Source organism: Poeciliopsis prolifica, unplaced genomic scaffold (genome assembly GCF_027474105.1).
Source record: "Poeciliopsis prolifica strain line A6 unplaced genomic scaffold, Auburn_PproV2 SCAFFOLD009, whole genome shotgun sequence".
Taxonomy (NCBI): Eukaryota; Metazoa; Chordata; class Actinopteri; order Cyprinodontiformes; family Poeciliidae; genus Poeciliopsis; species Poeciliopsis prolifica.
This window is the reverse complement of record NW_026562384.1, coordinates 12,272,962-12,299,496: the sequence shown is the minus strand read 5'-3', so window position 1 is coordinate 12,299,496 and position 26,535 is coordinate 12,272,962. Positions and strand designations below refer to the sequence as shown.

The window sequence follows — 26,535 nt, the reverse complement described above, 5'->3', positions numbered from 1 at the left end:
GCATAACATTTTTTCCTTATTAACATTTTTTTCGCTGAAAAAACTCTAGCGGCTTATCGGGTGATTGGGATGTAACGTATTTAAGTGACGCGCTAATTTATTTGGCTTCATGCTGTCCGCTGCAAACATTTTTAGACACAGCAAACACAGCGGTCTTTCCTCTTCTCCAACTGTAGTCACAGTGAAGCCAAGCGCTAAATACGCTTCGTCGTATTTCCTCTTCTTAGCTTTCGGTTGACTTTCTGTTGTCTCATTATCTTTGTCTCTCTCCGCTTTTCTTTTCATCCCTGTGAAAAACTTTTTCATGTTGGGGGTTGTTGAATAACGGAGGCCATAGACAGAACGCAGTCGGAGCTTTTTGTTGACTTAACACTGCTAACCAAGGCAAACCTGTTGTCTTGTAAGTCGTAAAATGTTGCACTGTCGCAAACGTGACAGAAGTAACAATGAGAGCGCCACTGCCGCCTACTGTGCGCAATTACACTTTATACTAGTACGGCCAAAAAAAAGCCTGTTCCCCAGGATCACACGCGCCCCCCCAAGTATCGCACCTAGCCCCCAAAGGGGGCCCGCCCCACTATTTGAGAAGCACTGACCTACATCAATCATGAATCTTCACAAACAATATTTGAATCAGAATTGCTTGAAAAAACTTAATGTTGGTTTTGGTTTAAAACGTTTTGATCCACTAGAAGAAATATTTCATCTGTGTGCTGAGCTCAGCAGTTTGCCAAATCAAGTCTGGTGTCACTCATGGTTAGTGTGTGAAAATGGCTATGTTGGCAGTGTAAACGTACTTTTCACTAGCCTTTAAACATAAGGCACTCTGACACTTAGATTTAAACTCAGTACCATCTGCCTCCATTTTCTGATGAGATAGAACTGCAAAAACAAACACAGCGACGGCTTCATCGCCAGGTGAGATGTTTTCGTTAACGGTCTCTTGGTTGGAGAATCTTAAGCAGCCTCACCTAGAAGCATGAGTTCTTGCTTCCTGCTGGGAGTTTTGAAATGAATACTACAATATGTCAAGCTGGTGCTGTTCATGTGTACTTATTTGTTTTTGTCAGTGATTTATTCATCCACCAGCATCAAGTATTTTTAATGATGTACAGTGGGAAAAAAAAAAAAATATTTGATACAATACCGGTTTTTCATGATTCCCTACTAACAAAAAAATGAAGAAGTCTGTAATACTTCTTATGGCGCCACTCCTAAGTTGCTCTGGAAGTGTTTAGTGTCATTCTCATACCAGAAGACCCACAACTGATCTTAAATATTCTCACTGAGGAAAGGAGGTTGTAAGCTGTAACCCAAAATGTAGCGATGACCCATCTATCCACTCCTCAAGATGGTGCAGTTGTTCTGTCCACTCTGCAGCAATGAGGTTCAGCAAGTTGTTCCTCATAATGTGGTCAACGTTTGCATAATTGGATTTTAATGGACTTGAGAAGTTTCTGTGTCAACTCTTGCATTATTTCTTGGTATTTTGCATAACAGAAATGCAAATTAACCCTTTGAAATTGTAAGTATGCAGAAACATGTGTCTTTAATGTATTTCTCTGAATAAACAGTACCAAAGGTTAATTGTTTTTGATACTTGTTTATGCAAGACAGGGATTCGCCTCATTTGTTTTGCTTATAGAGTATATTTATGTGTGGCTGAGGTATCACTAATGCTGTGGGTCGTTATTTTTCATATTTCAAATGTGGAGACAGACCTTCTTCATGTGGGAAAAGAACAAGTCCCATAACTTCATTAGAGAAACTTGGACTATTTTTCTACATATTGTGTGATCAAAAAGCTGTTACTGAACAAAAGATATTTATTATTTTATGTAAAACAACTTCAAGCTGTACCAAGTGCTGTATTTCTAATCTTTGCAGTTGATGTCTAGTTTTCAGTTGTATTTGAATTAGTTTCAATATTGAAGATTACAGGGAATGGGCTATGTATAGAAGAACATGGTTGGTGCTCCAGAAAAACATTTTGGCTTGTAAAAAAAGAATTGCAGACGTTGAATTGCCTGAAGTCTGGGTATTGCTGATAGAGGCTCATCCTCTGTTGTAAACATGTTTTTCTCAGTTATGTGAAAAAACTAATCAAACCATATTTACTAGAACAAAACTGGAGAAAATGATGGCCTTCTTTTGGTTTTTGTTTAGTTGTTTTCTTTAGCTCTCCCTTTTCTGAGTCACTATTTCACTTTCCTGACTGCAGAGTAGTTGTCAAATTTCTTCTTCTCTTCCAAATTCCCCTTTGTCAGTGATGAACATCACTGATATACTGTCTCTTTTTATGTATTAGTATTTATCACATGCAGCACACATTCACCCAGAGCTTGTTATAGACAGAATAAATACCCTTTATTACCACAGTGATGAATGCATGGTTAGAACGACAGAGATGAACAGAACAAGGATCGCAACCACAACAGAAAACACAGGGTGGAGATGGATGCAAGCACATTTACAAACTTCACTCATTTTTATTTTCTCAGCTGAATTTGCAAAACAGATAAATCATTGAAACTCCAGAAGGTTTTTTCTATATGTACAATATGGTACAACTGTTAAGCCCTAAGCTATGCTGTGTGGTGGATTTAATGTTCAAAAGTTAGATTGCTCTTCATTTCCAGAGACCATTTAAAAGGCTTGGTAAAGCGGTTCCCCATATCATAAATTTACAGGTAAGTTATACTCAGAGAAGCATTGAAAGGCATAATTACACACTGCTCAGCTAAGCAAAACAGTAGTTTTATAAAAATCACTCTGAAAACCCGAGAGCCACATTTATTGGCACCCTGTTAAAAATGTGTGAAAAACACATGAAAATATATGTATTTTTAATTCCTATAGGACATTTTTCAATCTCACATTGGAAAAAGTTGAAAAATAAATTGCCTACAATTGTCTACATCCATGATTGTCTAACAGTCCAAAATCCTTTGAAATTAAATGTAAGTGACACATTTTTATATTCACAAGTTAATTTTTCTGTTAATTTGAACTTCTAGGAACTTCTCATCATTAATCCATGACTTTCTGCCGCTCTCGATATGACATGACAGACGGTCATTTCTTCTAGACGCTGGATAGCGAGGCATATTTATCTTGCCTCCATGCAAAATGAGTAGGATGATAAGGGAAGTAAAGAAAATCCACAGCTCAATGCTGCAGCAAAAAGATACGTTTATGTTGTCAACCACACTGCTACCATCACACCATGTCTGCTGTATGTGCTAACAGATTGTTAGGGGTCAGAGAAAGCTTTTTCTAAACGACCAACACAAGCATAAAAATGTAGGGATTGTTAAACTAAGCCAGGGTTAAAATTAAGAAAACTCCTGGGAGCATTGCTTAGAACTCATGGTTTCATAAAAGATTAATTTATTTAAGGTTTTTTACACATAATAATTCATCATGGGTGCCAATAAATGTGAAGGCCCTGGATGCATTTTGCTGCGAGACTCTCAATTATTCATATTTGCAGAACTAAACCAAACAAAACACTTTTATACTTAGGACCTTTACTTTAGAGTCCCATTAGATACCAATATGTTGTTTAATACCATGTTTATTTTAAAGACCGTTTCACACTGGATATCTTTTTAAACCAAATCGGATTAAGATTGTCGTTATGGATTCTTTCAATAATTTAATTTTACCTATGGATGCTTTTTTTCTGCACAGCTATGGTGATTTCGGTTTTGAACACAAATATCATTCGGAAGTGAAATTATTAGATTGTTCTACTTATTTATGAAAATGCAAAATCACAGTTAGTCTCAGTGGTTAAATTAAAACTTGGTGAATTGACTGATTTTATATTGTGCCTTTCAAGTCAAGCACACAAATATACAGAGAGAGTACAGACACATTCATCAATTCAAACTCACACATTTATACACCAATACAAGAATCAGGAGGCCCTGGAGCACATCAGCATTATGACGAGAGGAGTCTGAAATCAAACATGCAACCATTCGATGAAAAGACGACTGCTCTACCACTGAGCCACAGTCACACTAATGTGCTCACTTGTTATGATACATTACATTGGGAAACAATTGTATTACTTTACAAGATTTAAGACAAATGTTTGTGCATTCTGTGTTATGGTGGAACATTTGTATTACTGATAAATACTGTCAAAGTGGTCTTATGATTTTATATCTATATTTTGGCATTGCCTGTTGAGGGAGCTGAATCTGATGCAAAACACAAAGTGGAAAAGTCTGCAGCTATTTGATTACCCAAATTACAACAATACGACATTCACAGTGATCTGATTTTGGTAGTTTCCTTTGTTTCCCGTCAATGTCTTTGGTCTTTTGTTCTATCCTGTGTTAGCCTGGTAAGAATCTGCCCATGATCCTACTCTGAATCCTCTGATATGGACAAATGATTGCTTTAAAGAGGGAGTAGGAATGCCAATTCATCTGATTAGTAAGGCAATATATCAATATATTGAAGCAAAAGCTTCAATATATCTGAAGCTACTGCCATCTTTCTGTAAGTTGTTGATGACATTAAAATCGAGAAAGCAAAAAAAAATGCATAAAAATAATATTTCCGTGTATCAACATTGCATTTGAGATTTACATAATTTGCAAACAGCTGATTTTATGTCTTAATCTTACATATAGTTTTTAATTATAGGCTTGTAATTAGTTTGTATCTCCTCATAAGTTTAAGTGTTTACATTATTTAACAGTTTCTTATTATGACATGATTTATTTACAAAGTTGCTGAAGAAAATATTATTTTATAATGAAACACTACAAGCCCATCTCAAACAAATGGCTGCCAAGTAGGTGGGTCAGGTAATACACTGACCCACCTCTGATTTCCTATCCAAATCTCTATCTTTAAATCTCTCTTTAAAGTCTGATTATTTACACCTCCTTCCTTCTCTGTCTTTCAGCAGCTGGTTATGTGAAGTCCTTGGAAACAGCCTCAATGAAGTTAGGAGCTGACATGAGGATGGTGAAAGTGCAAATGATGGAGAAGAGAGAGAAGGCCACCAGACACAGCCGGTCCACGACGGCAGCTGCAAACTTCCACTCACTGCAGATTGCCTCAGCTTCGTCCTGGTCCCGAAACCTCTGTGCAATGTACGACACCTCCTCCAAGATGCGCAAGATCTCAGGTGGGGGGATGCCAACTCCCATCCCAAGACTTCCACCACCACAAACTCCCCCTGGTGGCTCAGCCTCGTCACCCAGAGATCCAGGAGTGCGTCCGCCCAACGTGACTCCGGAGTCACTGGAAGGTGGGCAGTGTGCACTCTCCATGGGATGGTAACTCCCAAAGTAGAGGCTCATGGAACCATTGGAAGTGCCCGTTGTGCAGGGTGGGCATGATGCCTGTGACAGAGGCACTGTGAGGCTTGGCATTGTGCCCATCTCAATGGAGCTGGTGCTGGAGTGATGCTGGGAGGCATGGCGATACTTGTGCTGGGGCCTCTTGCGTTCATCACCAGGTTGTTTCATACGGAGGAACCAGGCACACCAGTTCAACAGAACCACACGAACCTGAGAAGAAACAGACTGTATCAACATTTTTATGTCATTGATATTCCAGTGCATGATTTAGCGGATATGGCTTGCTCCACTCACTCACCCACTTGGGCATCTTGCCCCCATGAGGGTCATGATGATGAAACTGCAGCACAATGACAGTCACCACCACAGACATTCCCACAATCATCATTGTGCTGGCAAAGTACTGAGCTGTTGGGTAGAAAAACAGTGCTACTAACTTTCAATGCAAACTGTATAGTGAAGTATTTCCCAATTCTGGCTCTTGTGACGTACCACTGTGCAGAGTTCAGATACTTTATTCTTCAACAAATGATTTAAAAAGTATATTTTAAAAGAAGCTTTTGCAGATCTTGATATCAGATGGGTGAATAGATTTACTCCATTGAATTTGGTGCTGACATTAGAGTGCACCTTAAACAAAAATTAAGGTGAAATTTGACATTATAAATTAAAGATGTACATAACCACAACAGTGCCTGAATGCATTTGTCAGACTAGACTTAAGCATTTTACTGTAGCCAGTTGGGCATTTTCTGAGCCAGAACTGAAGTGCAGAGTTTTTTTTTGCCAGAACACAAGGGCATTATGTACTTGGGCAGCAGTCCAGAATTAGAAGCAGACGTGTTCATGATGATTATTTAATCTAGGCTTAAATTTAGGTCTCAAGCCAACCTTTACTTTAGTAAACAAAACAAATGTTATGGAAAGGTCATGCTGTTTCCATTGGTGTCAACAACAAATATTGGACCCATGAGACACAATTTATTTATTTTTTTCACTCAAAAGGAGACTCTCAATATATATTGACCAACATGTGACCGACTAAAGGATAGGTCCTCTCAAACATCCTGAGCCAGTCACACCTATGACTTTCAAAAACTGTTTGTCTGCTTTACATATTTGTTTCATGACTACAACTTCTTATCCTTACCTCTAGAACTGCAAGAACAGCACAACATGTCAAATGTGACGTTGTGCCACATTAAAACAAAATACAGCGAAGAGGTGAATAGTTTAAAAGCTTCGGACAGAACTACAGAAATATACCAAACAATTTCAGAGACAAACTTTTAGTCTTTCCCTTAAAGTTTGCTCGATTCTTTTCATTCTGTATTTACCCAGAGGTAAAAACGTTGCATGCACACGCAAATACATAAAATGAAACCCACCGATAAGCGGTACAGAGTCAGATGTGGCAGGCATAATCTCTGCTACCAGAAGCATGAAGACAGTGAGCGAAAGCAGCACAGTGATGCCTGTGTGACAAAGACAGAGAGACACAAGGGAAGAGAACAAGATCACTGCAGCTGAATGTGTGATCGAGGTCACTGGTGTGTGAAAGTCTTCCTGTAATTACATATTAATGGAATCGATTTTCATGACAACAGTCATTTGTCAGTTTGTGGCCCCTTGATGTGCCAAAGGTTGCTTAAAAACCCCCCTGAAACACTAACATTATGTTTATGCTGATGGCTTTCAGAGAAATAATTTTACTGTGAAATGACCACCATTACTTATATTATTATTATTATTATTATTATTGATAATAATAATAATAATAATAATAATAATAATAATAATAATAATAATAATAATAATAATAATAATAATAATAATAATAATAATAATAATAATACAAATCTTTATGGCTTTCTGTTGAACATATGTTCACAATGTTTACACTGACAAGTTAACTGGTAAATCTTCATTTTTAAGTTGCTTTGGATAAAAATGTCTGCTAAATGCACCAACATAAGCAATATCTAATATGTTCACTGCATCTAAAATATGGTTCATTTGTGATTCTAGTAATCTCCTCTCACCCAGTGAAATCTTTTCTCCAGAATCTGCTGGCAGCAGGAAGACCAGTAAAGCCAAGCCAGAGATCAGCACACAGGGAATGAGCAGATTTAGTCCATAATAAAGAGTCCTGCGGCGCATGGTGACTGTGAAGGTCACATCAGGATAGGGCTCCTTACAGCACTCGTAATACAGCTCATTACGCTTGGCTGGCACACCTGTGGGAGAAGCACATCCACAGAGATAACGGTGTCGTTTACAACTATGATGAAATCATTTGGGTTACAGATTTTGAAATGAATAAAAATGTAACCTAAATGTGGTAGAAAGACCAGCATAAACTTAGAAATGGAGAGCTAAACTAAAATGCTTAACTTGTCACTTTTGCAGAAGCCTCTGTAGGCAGAACTGTTGCGTTTAGCCAAGTAGGTGTTTCCTTTGCAAAAACACCTTTGTTCAATTTTATTGTAACAGTAAGTATTCAGTGAAGCACAATAGCGTTTAAGAATTTAATAACATGGCCAGGTTATTAAATTATTGTTTTACTTTATGTAAACAATTAATTTTAAATGTGCAGTTTACCCAGGAAGAAGTAAAATTTCTTATTTACAGTTCATAAAACAAAATCTGATCAAGCTTAAATTGTATCGTATCAATTTTGTCAAAATGAGATGCAAATCTTTTTTTACACTGACACTCTTTTTGCTCCTTTGGATAAAAAACTGAAACTTTATATTTCAGTATGAGAATACAGGCTGTGCACTTGTAAAAAGAGAAAGAAGAAACTATATAATTTATGGTCAATATGAGAAGCCCCTCCCTCAGATCACTGAACTGAATCTCATTCCCTTGACCCTGAAAACTTTCAAGTGAAGAACTTTGTGTCTGTCAGTGATGTAAACTTTACCTTGTCCTTATTTCAACTTTGTATTAAAAAGTTATAGGGAGAAAAAAAGAAGTGGCTGAACCATTTCATTTTTGATGGAAGAACTCTCTCACCTTCAGCGCAAACTCTTGAGATGGGCAGTGCAGAGCTCACAAGTTGTTACATGCCTGCCTGAGTGTCACAAAATCCCATTGCATACCATCTGGCCCGTCTGACACCCATTTCCTGCTAATTGTTACAACAGGGGGTCTTGACACAAAGGACCATCTTCTGAATTGTCCGGAGTGGAAATAAACAGCATGGAGGGTTTTATAAATCCTGTCATAGTCATTGTTTGTCAAACAACAAACAGTCCTAAACCCCCAGCACTAACACATTTTTGAGATGAATACTATATATGTGTTACTTTGATTTTGAATGGAATAGCTTGGATTTGGATGATTTGAAAAGTGTCCAAATCTTCAACCATTTCTCCTACTTAATTTCATTATGTTTATTATGTGATGTAGCAAACATCGATGCCCACTTACCCACGAGGTCCCACTCTCCGTTGGGAATGTAAGTGGATGTGTCCACATCCAGCATCTGCAGGTCCAGCAGCCAGCCGTTGTGGGTCCATGAGCCGAACTTTAAGTCACACTTCTGCACATCAAAGGGGAACCAACGCACATCGATGTAACAAGTGCTCTTTAAGATGCCCGGGGGAATGTACTGACAGTGACCAGAAGCATTCACCAGGACATTGGTGTGAAATGTGGCGTCAAAGCGCTCATCCGCACTGGAAAAAGGACAGAAGGGACCTTTGTAAGTTTCCTGTTCGCTAATGTTCAAGGCGAAGTTCAACATATTTATCCCTGCAAAAACAAGACATGTCAGTCATAATCTGTCATAAATAATAGATGTTTGTGCTTTAGGAGAGACATTTAAAAGCTCCAAAGTAATTTTTGTTCAAATTAAACAAAAATGTCATTATTTGTTCAATAAAATTCACTGTAACCAAATCAGCAAAACCAGATGGAGAAGATTTCCTCAAGCAGCTGCTGAAACAGTAAAGGTCTGAAGCTATTTGTTTTGTGTTTTAAACGTTTAAACTCTGTTTCTCTTGCCATTCTCATTGATTATAAGTATCTTTTATATGCAATGACATCTTGTGTTCATAAAGAGACTGCAGTTAGGGTGATTCTCACGCGGAAACAAGATAAAACATCAATTTCAGTTTCTCAGATGACTGGCGAGAAACTTTGAACTTATTTCGGAGTTTTTAGATTTTTTATTTCCGTTCAAGACCCTTGGGGTTAGGCATACAGTGCTTTTTTTGCAATATACAAATAACAGGTGTTAGAAATGCAAATGGACAAGTGATATCCCTGAGAGAGTGGGGAGCTCAAAAGCCCCCACAGACACACTCACTGGAGAAAGAGCACTGTGAAAACCTCAGCGTGGAGTAAGAACCAGACGCTGATCCACAGTGACAATGGTGGTAGTGATGGTATCCTGCACTGTGGGACATGAGTCACCAAACTCCTCTCTCACTCTCTCAACACTTGCTGCTAGCCACACACACCCCCACACACACACGCACGCACACTCACACACCCACGCGCACACAGTTGGACGTCCGGAAAACCAGAAAGGTAAAATTATAACAGCCTTTTAAATTGAAAACACACTTTCCAAGATTTCTGTGATCCAGTGCTCAGACAATTTTACCATAAAGTGTCTTAATTTAGTATAAAGACTGGATTACATTACTGACCACTTAATAATAGTAATAATAATAATAATAACAAGAAGAAGAAGAAGAAGAATGTGTTTTTAAATTAGCTTTCTAAGCATATTTATCAGATATATAAATATTATTAACTACAGAAAAGTAACTGTTAGGGAGGCTCAAAAAGTGAAAAACTGGACTGATGCTGATATCCGATAGTGTTGTTTTATCAATATTTTATTTTATCAATTTTTTAAACCGATTACTCAATTAATCGTAAGAATAATTTATATAATACTCGATTACTAAAATATTCGTTTACAGAGTTTAAAAACTTTAGATGTGGGGCAGATTACCAACCTAATTTATTTTACATAATTTCTATGATAGTAATACATACTAAAATTAACTTTCCTATTTAAAAATGTGTCTGTTTAAAAAGAAATCTGACAGTTTTTTTCTTAATAACATTATCTATCTTGCACGGTTTGAAAATGTTTTGGTGTTTTTAATTAAAAATGACAAAAAGAGACAAAAAAGAGGGTTTATTTCTTCCTGGAAGCTTTCGGCTTTTATAGTTGAGAGCACCTTGAGGTCAGGGCCTCCAACTCAAGGCTGCGGTGTTGTCAGAACCATCCATCCATACATGTTACGTCATAACCCAAAAACTAAATGGCCCTCTGGGAAACATGATGTGAGGCATTCTGTTTGACAGCCTTGAGGTGGCAAAGTTCACTAGCTGCAAGAACAAACTGCATAAACAATGAGCAAAATGTTTCCAACTTAAAGTAGGATATTTTTAATCCTGTAGATACAGATCCGTAGAGCTGAACGGCTTAGTTTTATCTTAGAATCACAGAGAAAGAATATGAAGGGAAAAAAAAAGATTAGTCAGGGTGAAGATCTGTAAAAGTAAATGACCCACTCTCTTCTTACGGAAATCCCCATTAGGAATGCTCATGCTATGACTAAAACATGAGCAGCAACTTGTGTATGTATCATATGTGTATGTTTCTTGTGTGTCTTGCAAAGCTTTTAGATACATCCATCCATCCAAGCAATCTTCATGCAGAAAAAGCTGGGGGCAAAATTCAAACCCAGGACCTTCTTACGCCAAGGCGACAGAGCAACAACTGTGGTGACAACAGCCTGCTTATACAGTCAGGCATAAACTCAGTTCTTCTTTTTGGTGCTATAAAAAGCACATGCCTTACCAATAACAAGCGTTTTTGATAAAAGAAAACAAATTGAAACAGCTCCCTAAAACTTTGTGAGCCTTATGCCAAACCTTTTTGCCACTTGAACAGAAATAATCGATGTGCTCTACTGGAGTTTGACGACCTTCATGTGCCTCATCGATCTCCAGTCAAGTGAAACCATTGACCACTGACATTGAGGAAGGACATTAGCAGCTTGCAAGACTGTTTTAGAAGCATATACTGTACTTTGTATGCAAGCATTTACTCCTGATACACACAGGCATTCACAAACAACTGTGCAAGCATGGACTCCTGGACATCAGGAGCCAATGTGAAGTTCACCGTTAGATCTATTAAATGTAGCTGAAAGATCTGCCAATAAAACCCAAAGTTACCGTTTTCTTAATTCATAACAGGATCTCAAAATATACGCTGTTGAAATCTGTATTATAATATCACATTTGCATCATTCAGTCGGGAAAGAAAAATGCAATATCTTTCATTCTACTTAGCAAACTGAGTCATTCTGGCATCAGACACAGTAATTACTGAACTGGAACATTCTGTTTGATAATCATAAGGCAGAAAAGATGCAAACATGATGATTAGCAACATATTTTCCCCAGGCAGTATGTATAGACTTGTGGTGATTAGCCACTTGATTTCTCCAGGCGGTGCATGGACACCGGGTGAATGGTAAATACATGACTCAACAAGTGCATTAGAACCTTCCTTGCATTAAACATTATTGTGTTGCTCATAACAACTCAACTGTCATGTCAGGACAAATAGGCAAAAATGCATCAAAAACGTTATTTCCATCTCATTCTGCTTTTAACTAAAACAAAAGGTCTTTTTTGGATCTTTATTGGGATTGATTCTGAAGTTGTACTAAATAATCTAAAGTGAAATTTCTTTGTCTGGGTTTTGCCTAATTAAATAAAATTCTTTACTCTTTGTAAATACAGTACAATGTAACGCATGAGTGCAAAAGTCCTGTCCTACCATTCTTCAGTTTTTAGACGCATCCCTTCTCCAACAAACCTGAATCAAATGAACTGCTTGTTATCAGCATTTATTCTGCGCATTGAGAAAATTTAGATATTTGATTCAGGATTGTTGGAGCAGAGATGCATCTAAATGTTGTAAGATAGCAGCTCTTGAGAACTGGACTTGGGCACCCCTGATTTAAGACATGTCAAAAAGCTAAAGGATGATTCACAAGTGCCTTCAGAATATTCCTGTCACAAGTTTGCATTTATGTAAACATAAATATTGTAATCCCCACTCAGGGAAGCCATTTTTAATCTTTTTTCCCTTATAACAGTTTTGTGTATAGTAAATAGTTTTGCTAAATATGAGCAAAGTGTTTAATTTTTTTTTGCTACGGTAATATTAGTGCGAGCATAGTGTGTGTGTATGCTGTGTATATAGTTCAAAACATCATCACACATTGTAATCACTTTAAATGCACTTCCTGAACTGATCTCCAAACGAAGCTCTGTGAACATCATTAATTTCAAATTAAAACCAGATCAATGAGTAAACTGATTGTGAGTTCTCATCTGAGCAGCATAACAACGATGAGTACATCTGTCTGTAGTTCAACACAGTCACACTCTTTCTTATTAGTTGCATTCACTGTGTAATGATGTGTGGTGTGTTATTACCTCCCATAATTGCATTACAATTCATTTGTATACAAGGAGCAGGTAATTAATTTGTTGCATGCAAAAAGGTTTCTGTTTATGTTTATGATCAGATTTTAAGCATGAGAAGAGTTTATAGTGAGCTTTCGTCAACAGCCCATTTAAATCCTGAAAACAAAAACACGCTCAATTTCTACTAAAGAGAAGCTGTGACCTCGCTAGCTTGACTGTAAACTAAATGAATGCCTTTAACATCAGTTCCAAGCAGCCATTTGGGTCAAGGGTTTTAGCCAAAACCAGTACCAGAACCTTCAGAGCCAAACTGAAACTGTGCCTGTGGGATGAGTTCATATTTTCCAAATGCGAAACGAAAAATCTCTGACAAATCCAAGACTGACTGAACTAAAAGAACAACTTATCTGGACTGACTAAGACACACGCATTTTGGAGATGACAGTCAAGGGGTTTAATCAATCAATAGTTTGATTGATATAACTACGAGTCACGAAGACAGTAAGCTGCTTACAGGCATTACATAAACACATGACAACCAGTTGACTGTCACCTTTCAACTCTAGACTGTATCATGAGCAAAAAGCACTAATGATGTTACACTTGAGACATCTTTACATACGTATATAAAATGTAACTTGATTAAACTCGCTGCAATGATTATGAGCAACATAAAAAGAAGATCCATTTACTGAGAAGGACAAATAACACCTGAACATTTTCTGAAGTTTGATTTGTTCTTTTCACATATCTAAGAAGTTAGCAGAGTAACAACGCAACCGAAGCCATCAGTGAAACAAGAAACCACAAGAGGAGAGCAACAGTAAAATGCTGACACTTTGATAGGCTCAGCTGGATGAAATGATTTATAAAGGTCAGAAACAATAAAATACGGTGGAAAACGTGGATTGAATAGAGTGAATTATAGTGAGAGGGTGATTCATGAAAGAGAGAAGGAGAGAGACAAAAATAGATTGTGATGAAAAGAGAGATGGTGAAGGAGGACGGGCAGAGTGGGAAAGTGAAGGCTCATGGTGAAAGGCAGGGACGGGACAAGAGAGGGGTGTAAGCAGAGAGATTATGGTAGGTAATCCTCATAGGTCTAAAAGCTCTGCTTTTAAATGTGGGTTAATACTCCCCAACCTTTGTGTTTTTTCCATGTGATGTGTATTAGGAAGTGTGTTTGTTTGGGGGAGATGCAGACATGGAGAGACTAATCTAAGGCTTCTTTCATTCACTCAGCAACATCAATGAGGACCACCTGCAGTGAACTCTCTTTCAGCTTTAAATGGTTACTTCAGTCTTGAACAACTGAACAATCTTCAGTCATGCAATTTACACTCAGCTAATGCCAAACGCTTCATATTCTCCCAGGCATACACTATGTGGAAAATACTATCATCTCTTTTGGAGGAAAATGAGATGAAAAGCATCAACATGATCAGAATCTTAAAGTGATGTATGGATTCTTTCCTTCTTTCCTTTCTTTCTTCCTTCCTTTCTTTACTTTATTTGCCTTTTCTAATGAATTACCAAATAAACATAATAGAAAATAACTATAAATAACTCTTGCCACTTCATTTGCTGTAGAGTACTGTCAAAATGCATTATTTGGAGTTTTTTGTTTTGCATAAGAAAAAAAATATATATATATTTATGAGTCAAGAAAGCGTGGTCCTGACCTGTTATAAAGAAGAATGTCAGGGGTCCAGATCTGGTCAGAAGGGAATCGCAGGTTCTGGACACCGGGGTAATTCTCTGGATTCCAGCTTAAGTAGACGTCTGTCCAGTACTGAGGGAAACAGAGCAACGTTCACCAGAGGCAGAGAGGAAACCATGTTGCTAAATGTTTTTAAAGAATGAAAATATATTTGAATGAACACAGTTAGATTTCACTAACACAATCTTCATAATGTGTTAGCGACATGATCACACAAAGCTCTTCAAAATTATTGTGTCATAAAATGTAATTGAAGCAGATTCAGATGTTGATAATGTGTCCCTGAGAAACTTTGACTCACCAGCTGCAGCCACGCATTGGTCATTAGCACTTGGTTTTTCTCATCCTGGAGACGGGAATAAAAGCAGAAAAAAAGAAAAGGAAAAGAAAATAGATGAGGTGTACAGCAAAAAAAAAATGTCAGCACTCAGTTTCTTCAGTTCTCTCAAAGATGAAGCGTTAACATGGCTGCTCTGTTTCTGGGCATTGCAATGAGAATTGCTGATCCCAAAGGATCTAAGCAGTAATGATGAACTGCAGCAGTCATCTCCACAGTCGCTAAATAATAGAAAAGCAATATTCCAAGGATAACAACAGTTTCACGCATGAAAAGCACAATGCTTTGAAACTTTGGAAACGAATAGAGTTGAAAATGTGTATCTGTCCCTTTGACACATAAAAGCTTTACATTTTCACTTTTTTCAGCAATTTTGCAGAATAAAACATCAGTCCTAGGAATGCAATTTTTTCCATATTGTTGTGTTTTTAGTAGTTGTTGCCTAAATGGACAGTTTAGTTAAGGCTGTGAACTAAGTTAATAATTTACACATGGCAGATATACCTCTCATATCTTTACTTTTCATATATCCAGATTCCTAGTGGCGGCATCATGCTGTGGGGATGTTTTTCAGCAGCAGGAAAACTGATCTGAGTCGAGGGAAGGATGGATGATGATAAATTCCTGAGCAAAACCTATTTCAGTCCATCAGTGATTTGAGACGGAGTTTCACCTTCCAACAGAACAATGACCCAAAGCATTCTGCTAAAGCAACACTCGAGTGGTTCAAGGGGGAAACATGCATTGGAATGGCCTAATCAAATCCCAGACCACAAACTGGAATGCGTGGTCAAACTTAAATATTGCTGTTCACTAGCAAAAACAATGTAACTTGAAGGAATGGGCAAAAATCTTGGTGGTGACATAAGGGGAACTCACATAAGTTTATCCAAGACAATTTGTAGCTGTAATCGCAGCAAAACGAGGCTCTACAAAGTACTGAATTTAGGGCAGTGGACAGGAATGCAGAGTGAAGCTTTCTGTTATTTTGGTCTACTTGTTGTTTGTTTCAGACTAAAAAGAAAATTAAATATTCGAAGTTGTTGACATGTTCTGTCGGTGAAATTATGCTAACAAACCCTAAAATAAACTATTTTAATTCTCGGTTGTGAAAACACAAAAACTGCCAACGGGGTGAATATTTTCACTAGGCTTTTGTGTGTGTGTGTGTGTGTTTGATTTTTTTTTGTCTTCTGACAATAATAAAAATATTAAATTCCTAACAATTTTCACGTTAGATTCACATTACAAAGCTGATCTCTACTCTAAGCTGGCCAAACATTGTTTCACAAACAATCAGTTTTCCTCACCACGTCTATAATCTGCAGCAGCGTGAGGCCGAGCTCCACCAGGATAGGAGCTGAATCATTGACCACAGGTCTCTCTAATCGATTGTAGTTCGCCAGCAGCTCCTTGTAAAGCTTCCTCTGGTGTTCCCCCTGCAAGGACCCTGTGGAAATAAAAGAAAAGAAAATTGTGGTTGGAATTTTTGCATCCATTGCATTTTCAAAACATACTACCATAGTCTATTTTAATAGAGCAACAAATGGCGTTATGACTACTGGCTCTTTGTTATGGACATTACTTAATTAACTATTTTCTAAACCAATTACCTAAACCCAGATCCAAAAATAGTTTAGACTATGATTGTTTTTCTAAACTCTTCAGATTTTTGGCTTGGTCTGTTTTTTCTTAAAAAGCTCTGCTGCTTAATTCTAATACAGAAAAGTGCTTTAATGGTACTTTAACCTTTTATCCTTTGCTGTCATCTGCCTCCAGATTATGAATTACTTGATGAATTTTCAAGGAAGCTGCCACTTATTCAACCTCATAACTTAATCTATAAAGACTGGGTTTTGATGATCTATTCCTGAACATCCGTGCTTGGTTTACAGGGATGAGGTCTGTATGTGTTGAGGCAGACGTTTTGTTGAATAATGAATAAATAAACACATGCTGACATTTGCACTAATATCTGCTGACTGTAGCACCTACATGTGCACACAGAGTGGCAGGACTAAGAGTTAATACAATCTTACAGTCTGTGGTGATCAGGATGATGTGTTTGTTGGCTTGCCTCTCATCACCCCAACAGATCCATTTTTGCATAACTTTCCATATGTATTTAGCACAATGACAGACACACACAAACAGTTTTCTGTTACACAATGCAGTATGTCTGCACTCTTATTTAAACCAAGGCTCCCAGACAGTACTGGAAACGTTATTAATTTGTTTTTATTGTTTTCCAGTAATCAAGCTGCATTTGATATTGCTTATGTGTGAAAATATGGTCTAATAAAACAACAAATTATGAAGGATTTGCTAAGATGGGGCGAGTTCATTTGTATTTTATCGTCATCGCAGAGAACAGCACACCTGGTGCCATCTACCAGAGTACAGAACCCCTTTTTCAAATGGGTGGCAGCAGGAATAAATCTGCAGCGTGCAACTTTGATGAATAATATGGTTTTTACACATTTGTTCAAACTATCACAATGTCATGACACTATAGCATAAGACAGATAATCTGTGAAATTGTTTTAGCTGCCCTGTGGTCCTACTGTCATCTGCAGAGAGACTCTGCTGCTGGATAGAAACAGCCAATCAGAGCCAAGAGGTTGGCGTCAGCGCTGCCAGTCATGCTCAAGTATGCAATATTTATGAATTTATTTCATGGGCACACTATATTCATCTATTTATTTTAAAAAAGGGCCACAAGTCTATGCATTTTAACACTGCTAAAAAAAACTTTTGGGTGTATAAGGTGTAACTGATAGGCAGACAACATCGACTCTTGATATTAAAATTACAGTGATTCTTGCATACACACGTCCGGCGAGCATTCTGTTGATAAATGGTGGATGGGAGGAAACAGCCAATAAAAATAAACAGGATGTCATAGACAAATAACAAGCATGAATGGAAAATGTGGGCAGATAAATGAAAACATAGCAGTGAAGCTGCGGAGAAAAATGTGAAGAGACATGTGCCTTTGGCCTGCGTGGTGCTGATTGGTCCATTAAGATCGTAATGAGGAGAGTTATAGCAGAATAGAGCCTGAGGTCAGAGACAGAGGAGCTATGAAAGGCTGCTGAGAACAACAAAACTTCTCTGGAAGCTCTTATGAAGCCACTGCGTGTTCTGCGAAAGATGGATTAAGACAATTCACAGAGTGATGCGGGAAGATATTTTTGCAGCACTTTCCTTGGTCTGCCAGTAAACATGGTTGGGTTTACAATAATGGACAAGTCCGTAAGGCAGTTTCTCATTTTAATTCTGGAAAAACAAAACACAATTACAAGCTCTCAGCAGAAGGAACAGTCATAAATTTGTCCATAAACGCAGAATAAAATCTGCAAAGACACAGGTACAGAAATTCTAATGTCGCCTCATCAACAGTTGAGGCAACATTCCTCCTGCGTCTCTGTTGTGTTTTATTACTGTGATATGTGAACTGGGGGCCAGGAAACAAAAAACAACCCTAAACTAATAAAGTCAGTGGAGAAGAATTGAAAACTCAGTCTCTGGAGCTGCTTGTATCATAAAACTGTGTTCAAAGGGAATTAAATAATTGGATAAAATCAACCACGACAGCAACTTTAATTGAAAAACAAAACGAGTGCACCAGAAACTCAGGATGAAGGAAAATATCTTGGAGTATTATTTTTAATCAAGCTACTAATAAAGTAAATATAAGAAATTGGCCAAATCACAGAGAAATCCATGAAGAACCAATCAGCCACAATATTTAAAGGAGACAGAACAGAAACATTTCTGACTTATCCTGAGAATCTTTCTTGCATTTTCTGTTTAATTGAATCTAACATAAAACATTAACACAATCCCACATGTGTGTGTTTACCAAACTAATTGAGCCTAATAAGAAGCATCAAGCTAAATTCAATAAAGATATAATTTTAACTACAAGGATTTACAGTGAAACATAATAGATCTACTGCATGCCAAAATCTGGTGCGTACTTTACGCACCAGATTAAGAATCTTAATATATTAATATATTACGGTCATCTCAGGGAAAAACAGTCTTCAAGTCAAATTGTTCCCACTCGTTGAGCGTAGAGCCATGACTGCTCAGGCACATGTTTTATATGTGCAGAAATGAGCTCTGGTACTTTTATCTAAATTAAATCTGTCTATTTTAATGAAAAATTTACTTTTTAAAATCGAAAAATCTTGAAAAGTTTTTTTTTTTTTAATGAAATATTAACATAGCACAACTTTATTTTTTTGCTTAATTGTTTTGGATCCATCACATCTGGGTCAGACAAGTCATTTTAAACAGTTTAGTTTTCTCTTTGCTCAGCTAAATGAAAAGTTTCAACAGTGGCTGCTAATATCAATATAGCTGTGAGAAGCCAAAGCTGTAACCAAGATTATAATTCAATTAACAGTCCAATGTTTGGGGCAAAGTGAAAAACAAGACTTATCAGAGATCTTCTGTGTTTCTCCAGAGAAGAAAGGGGAGAAAATCTGGAAAATGTTTTGACTGACAGCCAAACTAAGATTCCCTTCCTTTTTTCTTTTATTATTGAAATATTTTAATTAATTGATAAAGTCACTTTGCTTAAAACCTTCAGTGTGACTTTATCTCTGATCTGTTTTCATAATATTGTTTGTTCTCTATTGTTCTACAATAAACCTGTATTTATGATGAGATTGAAAGCAGGTGTACTCAATGACTAATTAGGAGACTTAAAAGAACATTGGTTAGAATAAAGTCTTTTGAATTCGTATGCACACAACACGTTTTGAAATTTTTATTTTCACAATTTTTATTTGTGAAAAATGTTGAAATCCATGCATCCTTTTGCTTTCACTTCACAATTACGGGCACCGTTAGAAAGAGTAAGAAGGGGTGACGTCTCTTTTCACAGTGAGATACAGATGACAGCAGCAACCTTTCAAGAAAAAAGGCATTAAATCCATATCATAAAACTTTGATCTATTACCATCTGAAGTAAGAATGAGCACATCAACAAGAAGATAGTGGATGGATGGATTGAAAAAACCCTTACCTGATTCAAAACACTTGTTTATATGATTATATGAAACATGCACTGAGGGATATGAATAATTTTTAGAATCTTTTAAGTGAAAATCAATTGTGGGTTATCCCCATCATTTCTCTGTTCTATTTCTGTCAAGCTTCCCATCTCTGACCATCAGTTTTTTATACCATCTTTATTGCCACTAACCCTCACTCGCCCTGAACAGTAAATCCTTCTTTCTTCTTTTTACTTTTACAGCATCCTCCCCTCTATCTCAGTGTTTCTTATTGTCGTTTTATGACACTTTTATGTCAGAGCTTCAAACTCTTGTCCTTATTTGCAATTGATGGGAATATTTTACTGATGATTTACAGTATGGGGCAAAAGAAATTACCCAAAATATCACAGAGCGTGTAGAAAAAAGTAAAAAGGTGTAAGATACTATAAAAAAAAAAAAGGTCTTATGCTATTTGAAAGCCAAAACTACATTCTTTTTCATGTGTGTATGTACTGACTTCTATCAGTCACACTCTCACAAGAAAACAGATACTGAGAAATCCAGCTTGGTGATTTGGGCCAATTTGAATATTCTTTACTGGGTCAGTGCATTCAGATGAGGCTTCTAAACATGCTCATCAAGCAGCCTGGGGGACTTTTTCTCTCTCTTTTTCTCTCACACCACATCATAGATAAACACCCAAACAAAAACAAAAAAACAACAAAAAAGCAGAGATGCTATTTTAGAGAGAGCACTAAATGACCATCAGGGTGTTTTTGTGAACCCTGAAGCACCCAGCTGTACCAATCCAGTCAGAGCTGCTTACAAACACAATTACAATATGTTTCTTTCAGAACAGGTGATGTGGTACATTCATTTAAGCTAAGTAATACAAACATTAGAAAAACCTGCATAAACCAATATTTTCCTTATGCTTTGGGTAAATAAAAAGATTGCCACCAGATTTCTAATACGGATAAATGCTCAAAAAGCTTCCAAGCAGAAATAACGGAGTTGTTTTGCTTACGTAACATTAATATTTTCCATTCCTATTTGAGATATGCAGCAACTGCTAATCCATGTTCAACGAAACCATTAATGACATAGAGATTACATCTTTTTAAAAAGCTTTGAAGTAGGTTGACTGGTTCTCATGCAAATCACAGTGATTGCTGCTTGATATGTTCTTTAAAATTCACAACTGACAGATTTTTCTGTATACAGTAATTATATAGGTATAATTATTCTATTATAACATTATAGTGTTCAAAAAGAAAAGCAGCAATGACTACATCGGTCACTATCAAAACTAAAACTAAATTTCACATGTTTAATCTTTAGGACATAACGTTTTTCTTTGTTACTTTGGTTTTGCATATTCAGTTTTCCCCTTACTTTTGCTTTATAATGTGTTTAGTCTAATTGTGATGTTTTTCTTTTGTTTGTATTTTAGCCTTTTTGAGTTCGTTAAGCAGAAGAATCTAATGTTTTATGTATTATTATTCTTTCCTGTGTACACTTTAGTGTTATTTTCTCATTTGTAATTATTCTCTCTTAGCTCCTGTGCTGCCAAAATCCTCTGCAGTCAGGAATTACATGGTTACTGAGGCTCAAAATGAATTTAGCTAAATTCAAAGGAATAAACATAAAGACAATACAGATGAAATGACTAAGGGTTTTGGAAAATTGGAGAACTAAATTGCTTTCAAGGAAACCCATTTGCACTCTCATTCAGCTCAAGATCTAATGTGCTTTCAGACGTTTTTCTCTTTAGGTATGACCTCGGAAAAAAATGTTGGAGACGAGAGAGGAATTTCACATCTTAAAAGGCTCTTGATGAATATCAGGAATAAATGCAAAAGTCAAATCTTTTATGCAGTTTGGAATATGTAAGTTTTCTGATCTCCAAACAATCTGAAACAGAGCAGTTATTGAGGGGAGACCATGATGCAGCATAAAAAGTCAGCACTGACAGGCGTTCCTCCCCAAAGGCCTTTGTTGTTGATGCTCCAACAAATGCCATATGATAAGAAATAACCACTATAAAAGTGGTATTAATGTGGAGGCAACATGCAAACTGCAGATAGTGATATAAAATGATAAATGCACATTTATCAACCAAATGTCTAACACGTGTAATACCACATTATGATCATAAGATAAAGTCCAAATAGATATTTGTAATTTTAAGTTATTAAATAACCAATCAATTTCCAGTCAGTGTACTAAAAAAATAAAAATTTCAAAATATGTTATTTTTAAACTTTGCACCGAAGGTGATTTTTACCTCCAAACTAGATTTTGTCATTCATGTATACTTTACAGGTAATAATATAGTCTCATTGATTTTGTTGGCTACAACTTTATAGATGCAACTCCAGCTCTGCACCATCCTCTAACTGAACCAGTGAAGTACTGAGTAGTGCTGCTGAGTGTCTTTCACATCTGTGATACTGCCATGCATATTTTGACTATACATTTAAAACGAAAGTGTGAGCCAGTGAACATGCACTGGAGAGGGACTTATTACATCCAATCTAATAGACATTTAAAGATGCATATTTGGATAAAAGCTAATAAATGTGAGTTTAATTCGTAGCTTTACAAAACACAAAAGGTCAATGCCTGGGCAGGATTTAAAAAATGTAACTGAAGCTACAATTTATCATTTTTTTACTCTTTTCTATGTATCCTTCAGATTGTAAAGCACTTTAATTATTGCTAACAGAAGTTTTAGCATTGAAGTCCCATTAGCATTGAAAGGTCAATGGGATTGGAGCAAACATAAAATTTGTGGATGTGTATAACTACAGTTTTTATGACAGCAGGAAACAAGCGTCCTACAAAAAGTAAAGAGTCAAGAGAAAAGAAAAGTGTTTGCTTTTCATTTCAGCATTCTATTTATCTGTTGTAGACAGATTAAAGTCTATAGTAAATTAGAGGCGCCTCATTATTTCAGTCATAATCATTTGAAGAGGAATGAGTTCATTGGGGGGGGAAACAGCAGGGAGGGATGCAGATGTTCAGATGGTAACCCAGGTGGTTCGCCCATTACCCAAACCGTTTTAAAAATACAGCAAGAGACACGGAAAGAAGAGCAGCCTTAAAGTTCTGGATGACTGGGCTGAATGGACAAACTGAGTGGAACCACACAATCACAGTAGTGATGGTGCAAAGTTTGGCTGTGTCATCAAACATGATTTGAAATTAGGAATGTTTGTTTTGTTAACCTTGTGTACTTTAAAAAGCAAAATATTAGAGATGCACCAATCAATCAGGAGACACAATATATTCCCTAATCATAAGCTATGATCTGTTATTGACGATCCATTGATTCTTACCACCATTTTTCTGAACACATCAACCTTTTTATGTCTTAAAGCTCTTTGAAATCAAATCAGAATCAGTCAGACCTCAGAAATCAGCATCAACTAGGAAAAAGCCTGATTGAGGCATCTAAAAGGGATAACAACTACACTAAACCTTAACATAATTTAGCATATTTACTGTCAGACTAATAGCTAGTGTACTTCTAATATGTTTGAAGATCAATATATGTAAATCTTTTATTTTATCTACTCTGTCCCTGCAGAGGAGATCGGCTAAAAAATTAATGATTATGATAAAACATTTTGAAATGCAAAAAATACACTTTAATCAGGGTTTAAATGAATATTTGTTGTTAATTATGCAAAAATCTAATATGTCAAAAATGTCACATGCATATTTTGTGGAGCAGAATATAATTGGTTTAGCTTCATAATTAGAACCAGGTTTCTTAAAAAATCTAAATACATTTTAAATTGATTAAAATAAAAATGCAACAAAATAATACCATAAAAATGATCACTAAGGTGGTTGGTTTTACAGATTATTATTTATTTTATAAATATTTAATCCAAATAAAGTTTCAAAATTAGAACTGATTGACTAATTTACAGTTAATATGAAAACTTTGACCGTAAACTGAGTCATTGTCATACATTTCCCTTTTCTATGAGGCAATAAAAAAATATTCTCTTACACTTACATAAACTAAGACAAAATATTGTATAATGTTTCTCTGAAATAAAAAAGATGCAAAGTCAGTGAAGATAAGAATCAACTTGTTTTCATTCACTTTAAAAAATATTCATAAAGATAAAATTAGATGAGATGGGATAAATGTAGTCGTTTTCTTTATATTTATTGAATATATATATATTTCAGATTTTTGGGGGCTTCCAAAATATTCATCCATCTATTTTCTTACACCCTTGTCCCTAGTTTCAAGTTTTGGGACATATGAGATAGGGCTTTGTTTTTGGTCATCAATGGTTTCTGCATTGCAGCTTCCGAATGGATGCAATTTTTGTCCATTCTCTTTCCCATCACTGAATCATGAATAATGACCTTAACTCGGGAAGGCCTGTGGAGCTTAAGATGTTGTTATGGGTTCTTTTTGTGACCTTCTGGATGATTGGTTGATGCACTCTTAGAGTCATTTTGGTAATTTGGCCATTCCAGGGAAGATTTACCACTGTTTCATGTTCTCTCCTTTCTGAATACTGCATCTCACTGTGGTTTGTGTTAGTCATGAAATCTAAAAAAATTAAAAAAGTTTTTGCAACCCTTTTCAAATGGACCATTTTCAATCTTTGACTTTATTTCTCACCATTTCTTTAATTTCTTTAATTTTCAGATCTTTTACTCTACTTAATGTTATTAGGCAGGTTCTGTTTAAGCATTTGTTGCTTCTAGATGTCTGGCATTAAAGTGTGGAGTTATCACATGGCTAATGACAGCTGATTCATAAGTTAACATAATTTAACATATTACTTATTTACTTAGAACAGGGTTTAGTTTGGACAGCATTTTTTTTTATTTACATATCTGACAATTAAGCATGCTTTTGGTTCTTATAGCTTTGCCTTTTTTGTAAAGACGAACACAAAACTCCTAATTTACATTTGTGGAACTTTAATATGTATTAATATACTCAGTTGAAAGTTACCTCCAGGTATACAACAGAAATATGACAGGAAGGTCCTGTTGTCATGACTTCAAATGTGATCTGTCTCTATTTATTCTGTGCATTCCCTTCCCTTCATCACCTTGTTACACCCACTGGCTGGGTGTAACAAGGTGAGATGTGAGCACTGGAAGGTGTGCAGACTGGTCAATATATAATTTTGTGGGTGGCAATGCACACTCAGACATTGAGTTTGAAGGTGGAAATTTAATAAACCTCTCTACTACAAAGTGGGAAGGAAACAGCCCAGATGTTATGGATGCTGCTCCTACTGCTGCTGCTGCTGCTGATGATGATGGAATGGAGCTTAGCAGAAAATTACAAACCCATGCATGCACATCAATTTACACATGAATTGACCAAAGCCAAATGTGCAGAAGGTACATGTATGTAAGCAGACGTGTGCAGAGGGTTTGAAAATAGATACTTGTGACAATAATTTGCCCTTGTATGAATTAGTTAAGACCAAACTGATTCAAACTGTCCATGTAGAGATTCAGAAAGCAGGCAATAGAAAACTAAACCATATTTTTTTGTTAATTTAATAACTCCTTAGTGAAAAAGAAAAAGAAGCTGCTAAAATATCAAATTCAAGTCAAACTTGTAGCTTCCCACAAGGATCATTCCAACGAATAAAATATTATCTTGGGTTTTGAATTAAAACTCATACTATTTAACCTAAAATAATCCAAAGTGATTCTAATTCAAACCTACCTTTGAAAAGCATGGCAGTACAAACATAAAACCCAACCGAGCAGGGACCCCAAAACTTGTGGCACCGCATTCTGACGCTGCTCACTGAACTCCGCTGCCCGGCTGGAGGCTCTCCGATTCAGATCCACGAGGATGGCGCTGCGGCTCTCCGGTGGAATGAACGAGAGGCAGAAAAGAGACAAAGAGGAGGAGAAAGAGGAAGGGAGAGAGTGTGAGGAGGGGGGGAAAGGGCTGACAGACGGCAGAGTGGAGTTCAGAATGGCGCCGTCACGCAGCACCAGGTACAGATTCACCCACACACACACAAGCTGGTTTGCAGTCTGTCTGTCTCTTTTCAGTCCTGCTTTTGAGAAAAACACACAAAACTTTGAAATGAAGAGAGTCAAATAGATTTACGTTACAGTTACAGATTGCACTCACTTTTTTTATAGAGAAAAAATATTATAAGCTTTGTTTTGATTATTATGGTTATTATTTTGTGATTTCGGTTTACTATGAATGAAAGTTCAATTTCATAAAACCATTAAAAAAGATTTCTAAAATGAATTCCTAAAGAAGATGGCTGTTTCTTTAGTTTTGTGTCTAAAGATATTCATGGAAAGTTGAGTGGAGGGAAAAAAGTGGGGTTGAGGACTGCAAAGCAAAACCCATGCAAGAGATGGAGATCCTTAAAGGCTGAGGCTGCAACTGGAAACAGCTCCTCCTTCAGGTTGAAGTAAGTTTTATAATATTTTTATTAATTTAAGGTCTGAAGAAAGAGTAGAAAGGCAGAGAATCTAAGTTAATTTTTAAATTAAAATTTTAAATCCATTTTTTGAACGTGCCTCTGTTTCCAAAATGATTTATCACATTTGGCAAAGCTGCCTACAAATTTTGACTTAATTTGCTCCACATCTGCCAAACCATTTATTCTTTAATGGGGTAATTATCTGTATTTTCCA

At 36.5% G+C, this 26,535-nt stretch overlaps 1 protein-coding gene across 1 annotated transcript; it reads right to left on the bottom strand.

Annotated features, from left to right (window-relative positions):
• Positions 1 to 2,280: 2,280 nt before the first annotated feature.
• On the bottom strand, positions 2,281 to 25,732 carry chrna8 (cholinergic receptor, nicotinic, alpha 8). The gene is made up of 9 exons (XM_055034320.1): positions 25,595 to 25,732; positions 16,171 to 16,310; positions 14,825 to 14,869; positions 14,486 to 14,595; positions 8,763 to 9,010; positions 7,370 to 7,564; positions 6,716 to 6,802; positions 5,626 to 5,735; positions 2,281 to 5,537 (listed from the first exon to the last, which is right to left on the bottom strand). Exons 1-9 carry the CDS (start codon positions 25,662 to 25,664, stop codon positions 4,935 to 4,937), a joined length of 1,608 nt encoding a protein of 535 aa, XP_054890295.1. The 5' UTR covers positions 25,665 to 25,732; the 3' UTR covers positions 2,281 to 4,934.
• Between the last annotated feature and the right edge of the window lie 803 nt (positions 25,733 to 26,535).

Coding starts and splice junctions, on each gene's coding strand:
- chrna8 (XM_055034320.1), bottom strand. CDS start 25,664: ATGCGGTGCCACAAGTTTTGGGGTCCCTGCTCGGTTGGGTTTTATGTT. Junction 6,803..7,369: donor TGGAGAAAAGATTTCACTGG/GTGAGAGGAGAT, acceptor TTTGTCACACAG/GCATCACTGTGCTGCTTTCG. Junction 5,736..6,715: donor TGACTCTGTACCGCTTATCG/GTGGGTTTCATT, acceptor TCTACCCAACAG/CTCAGTACTTTGCCAGCACA.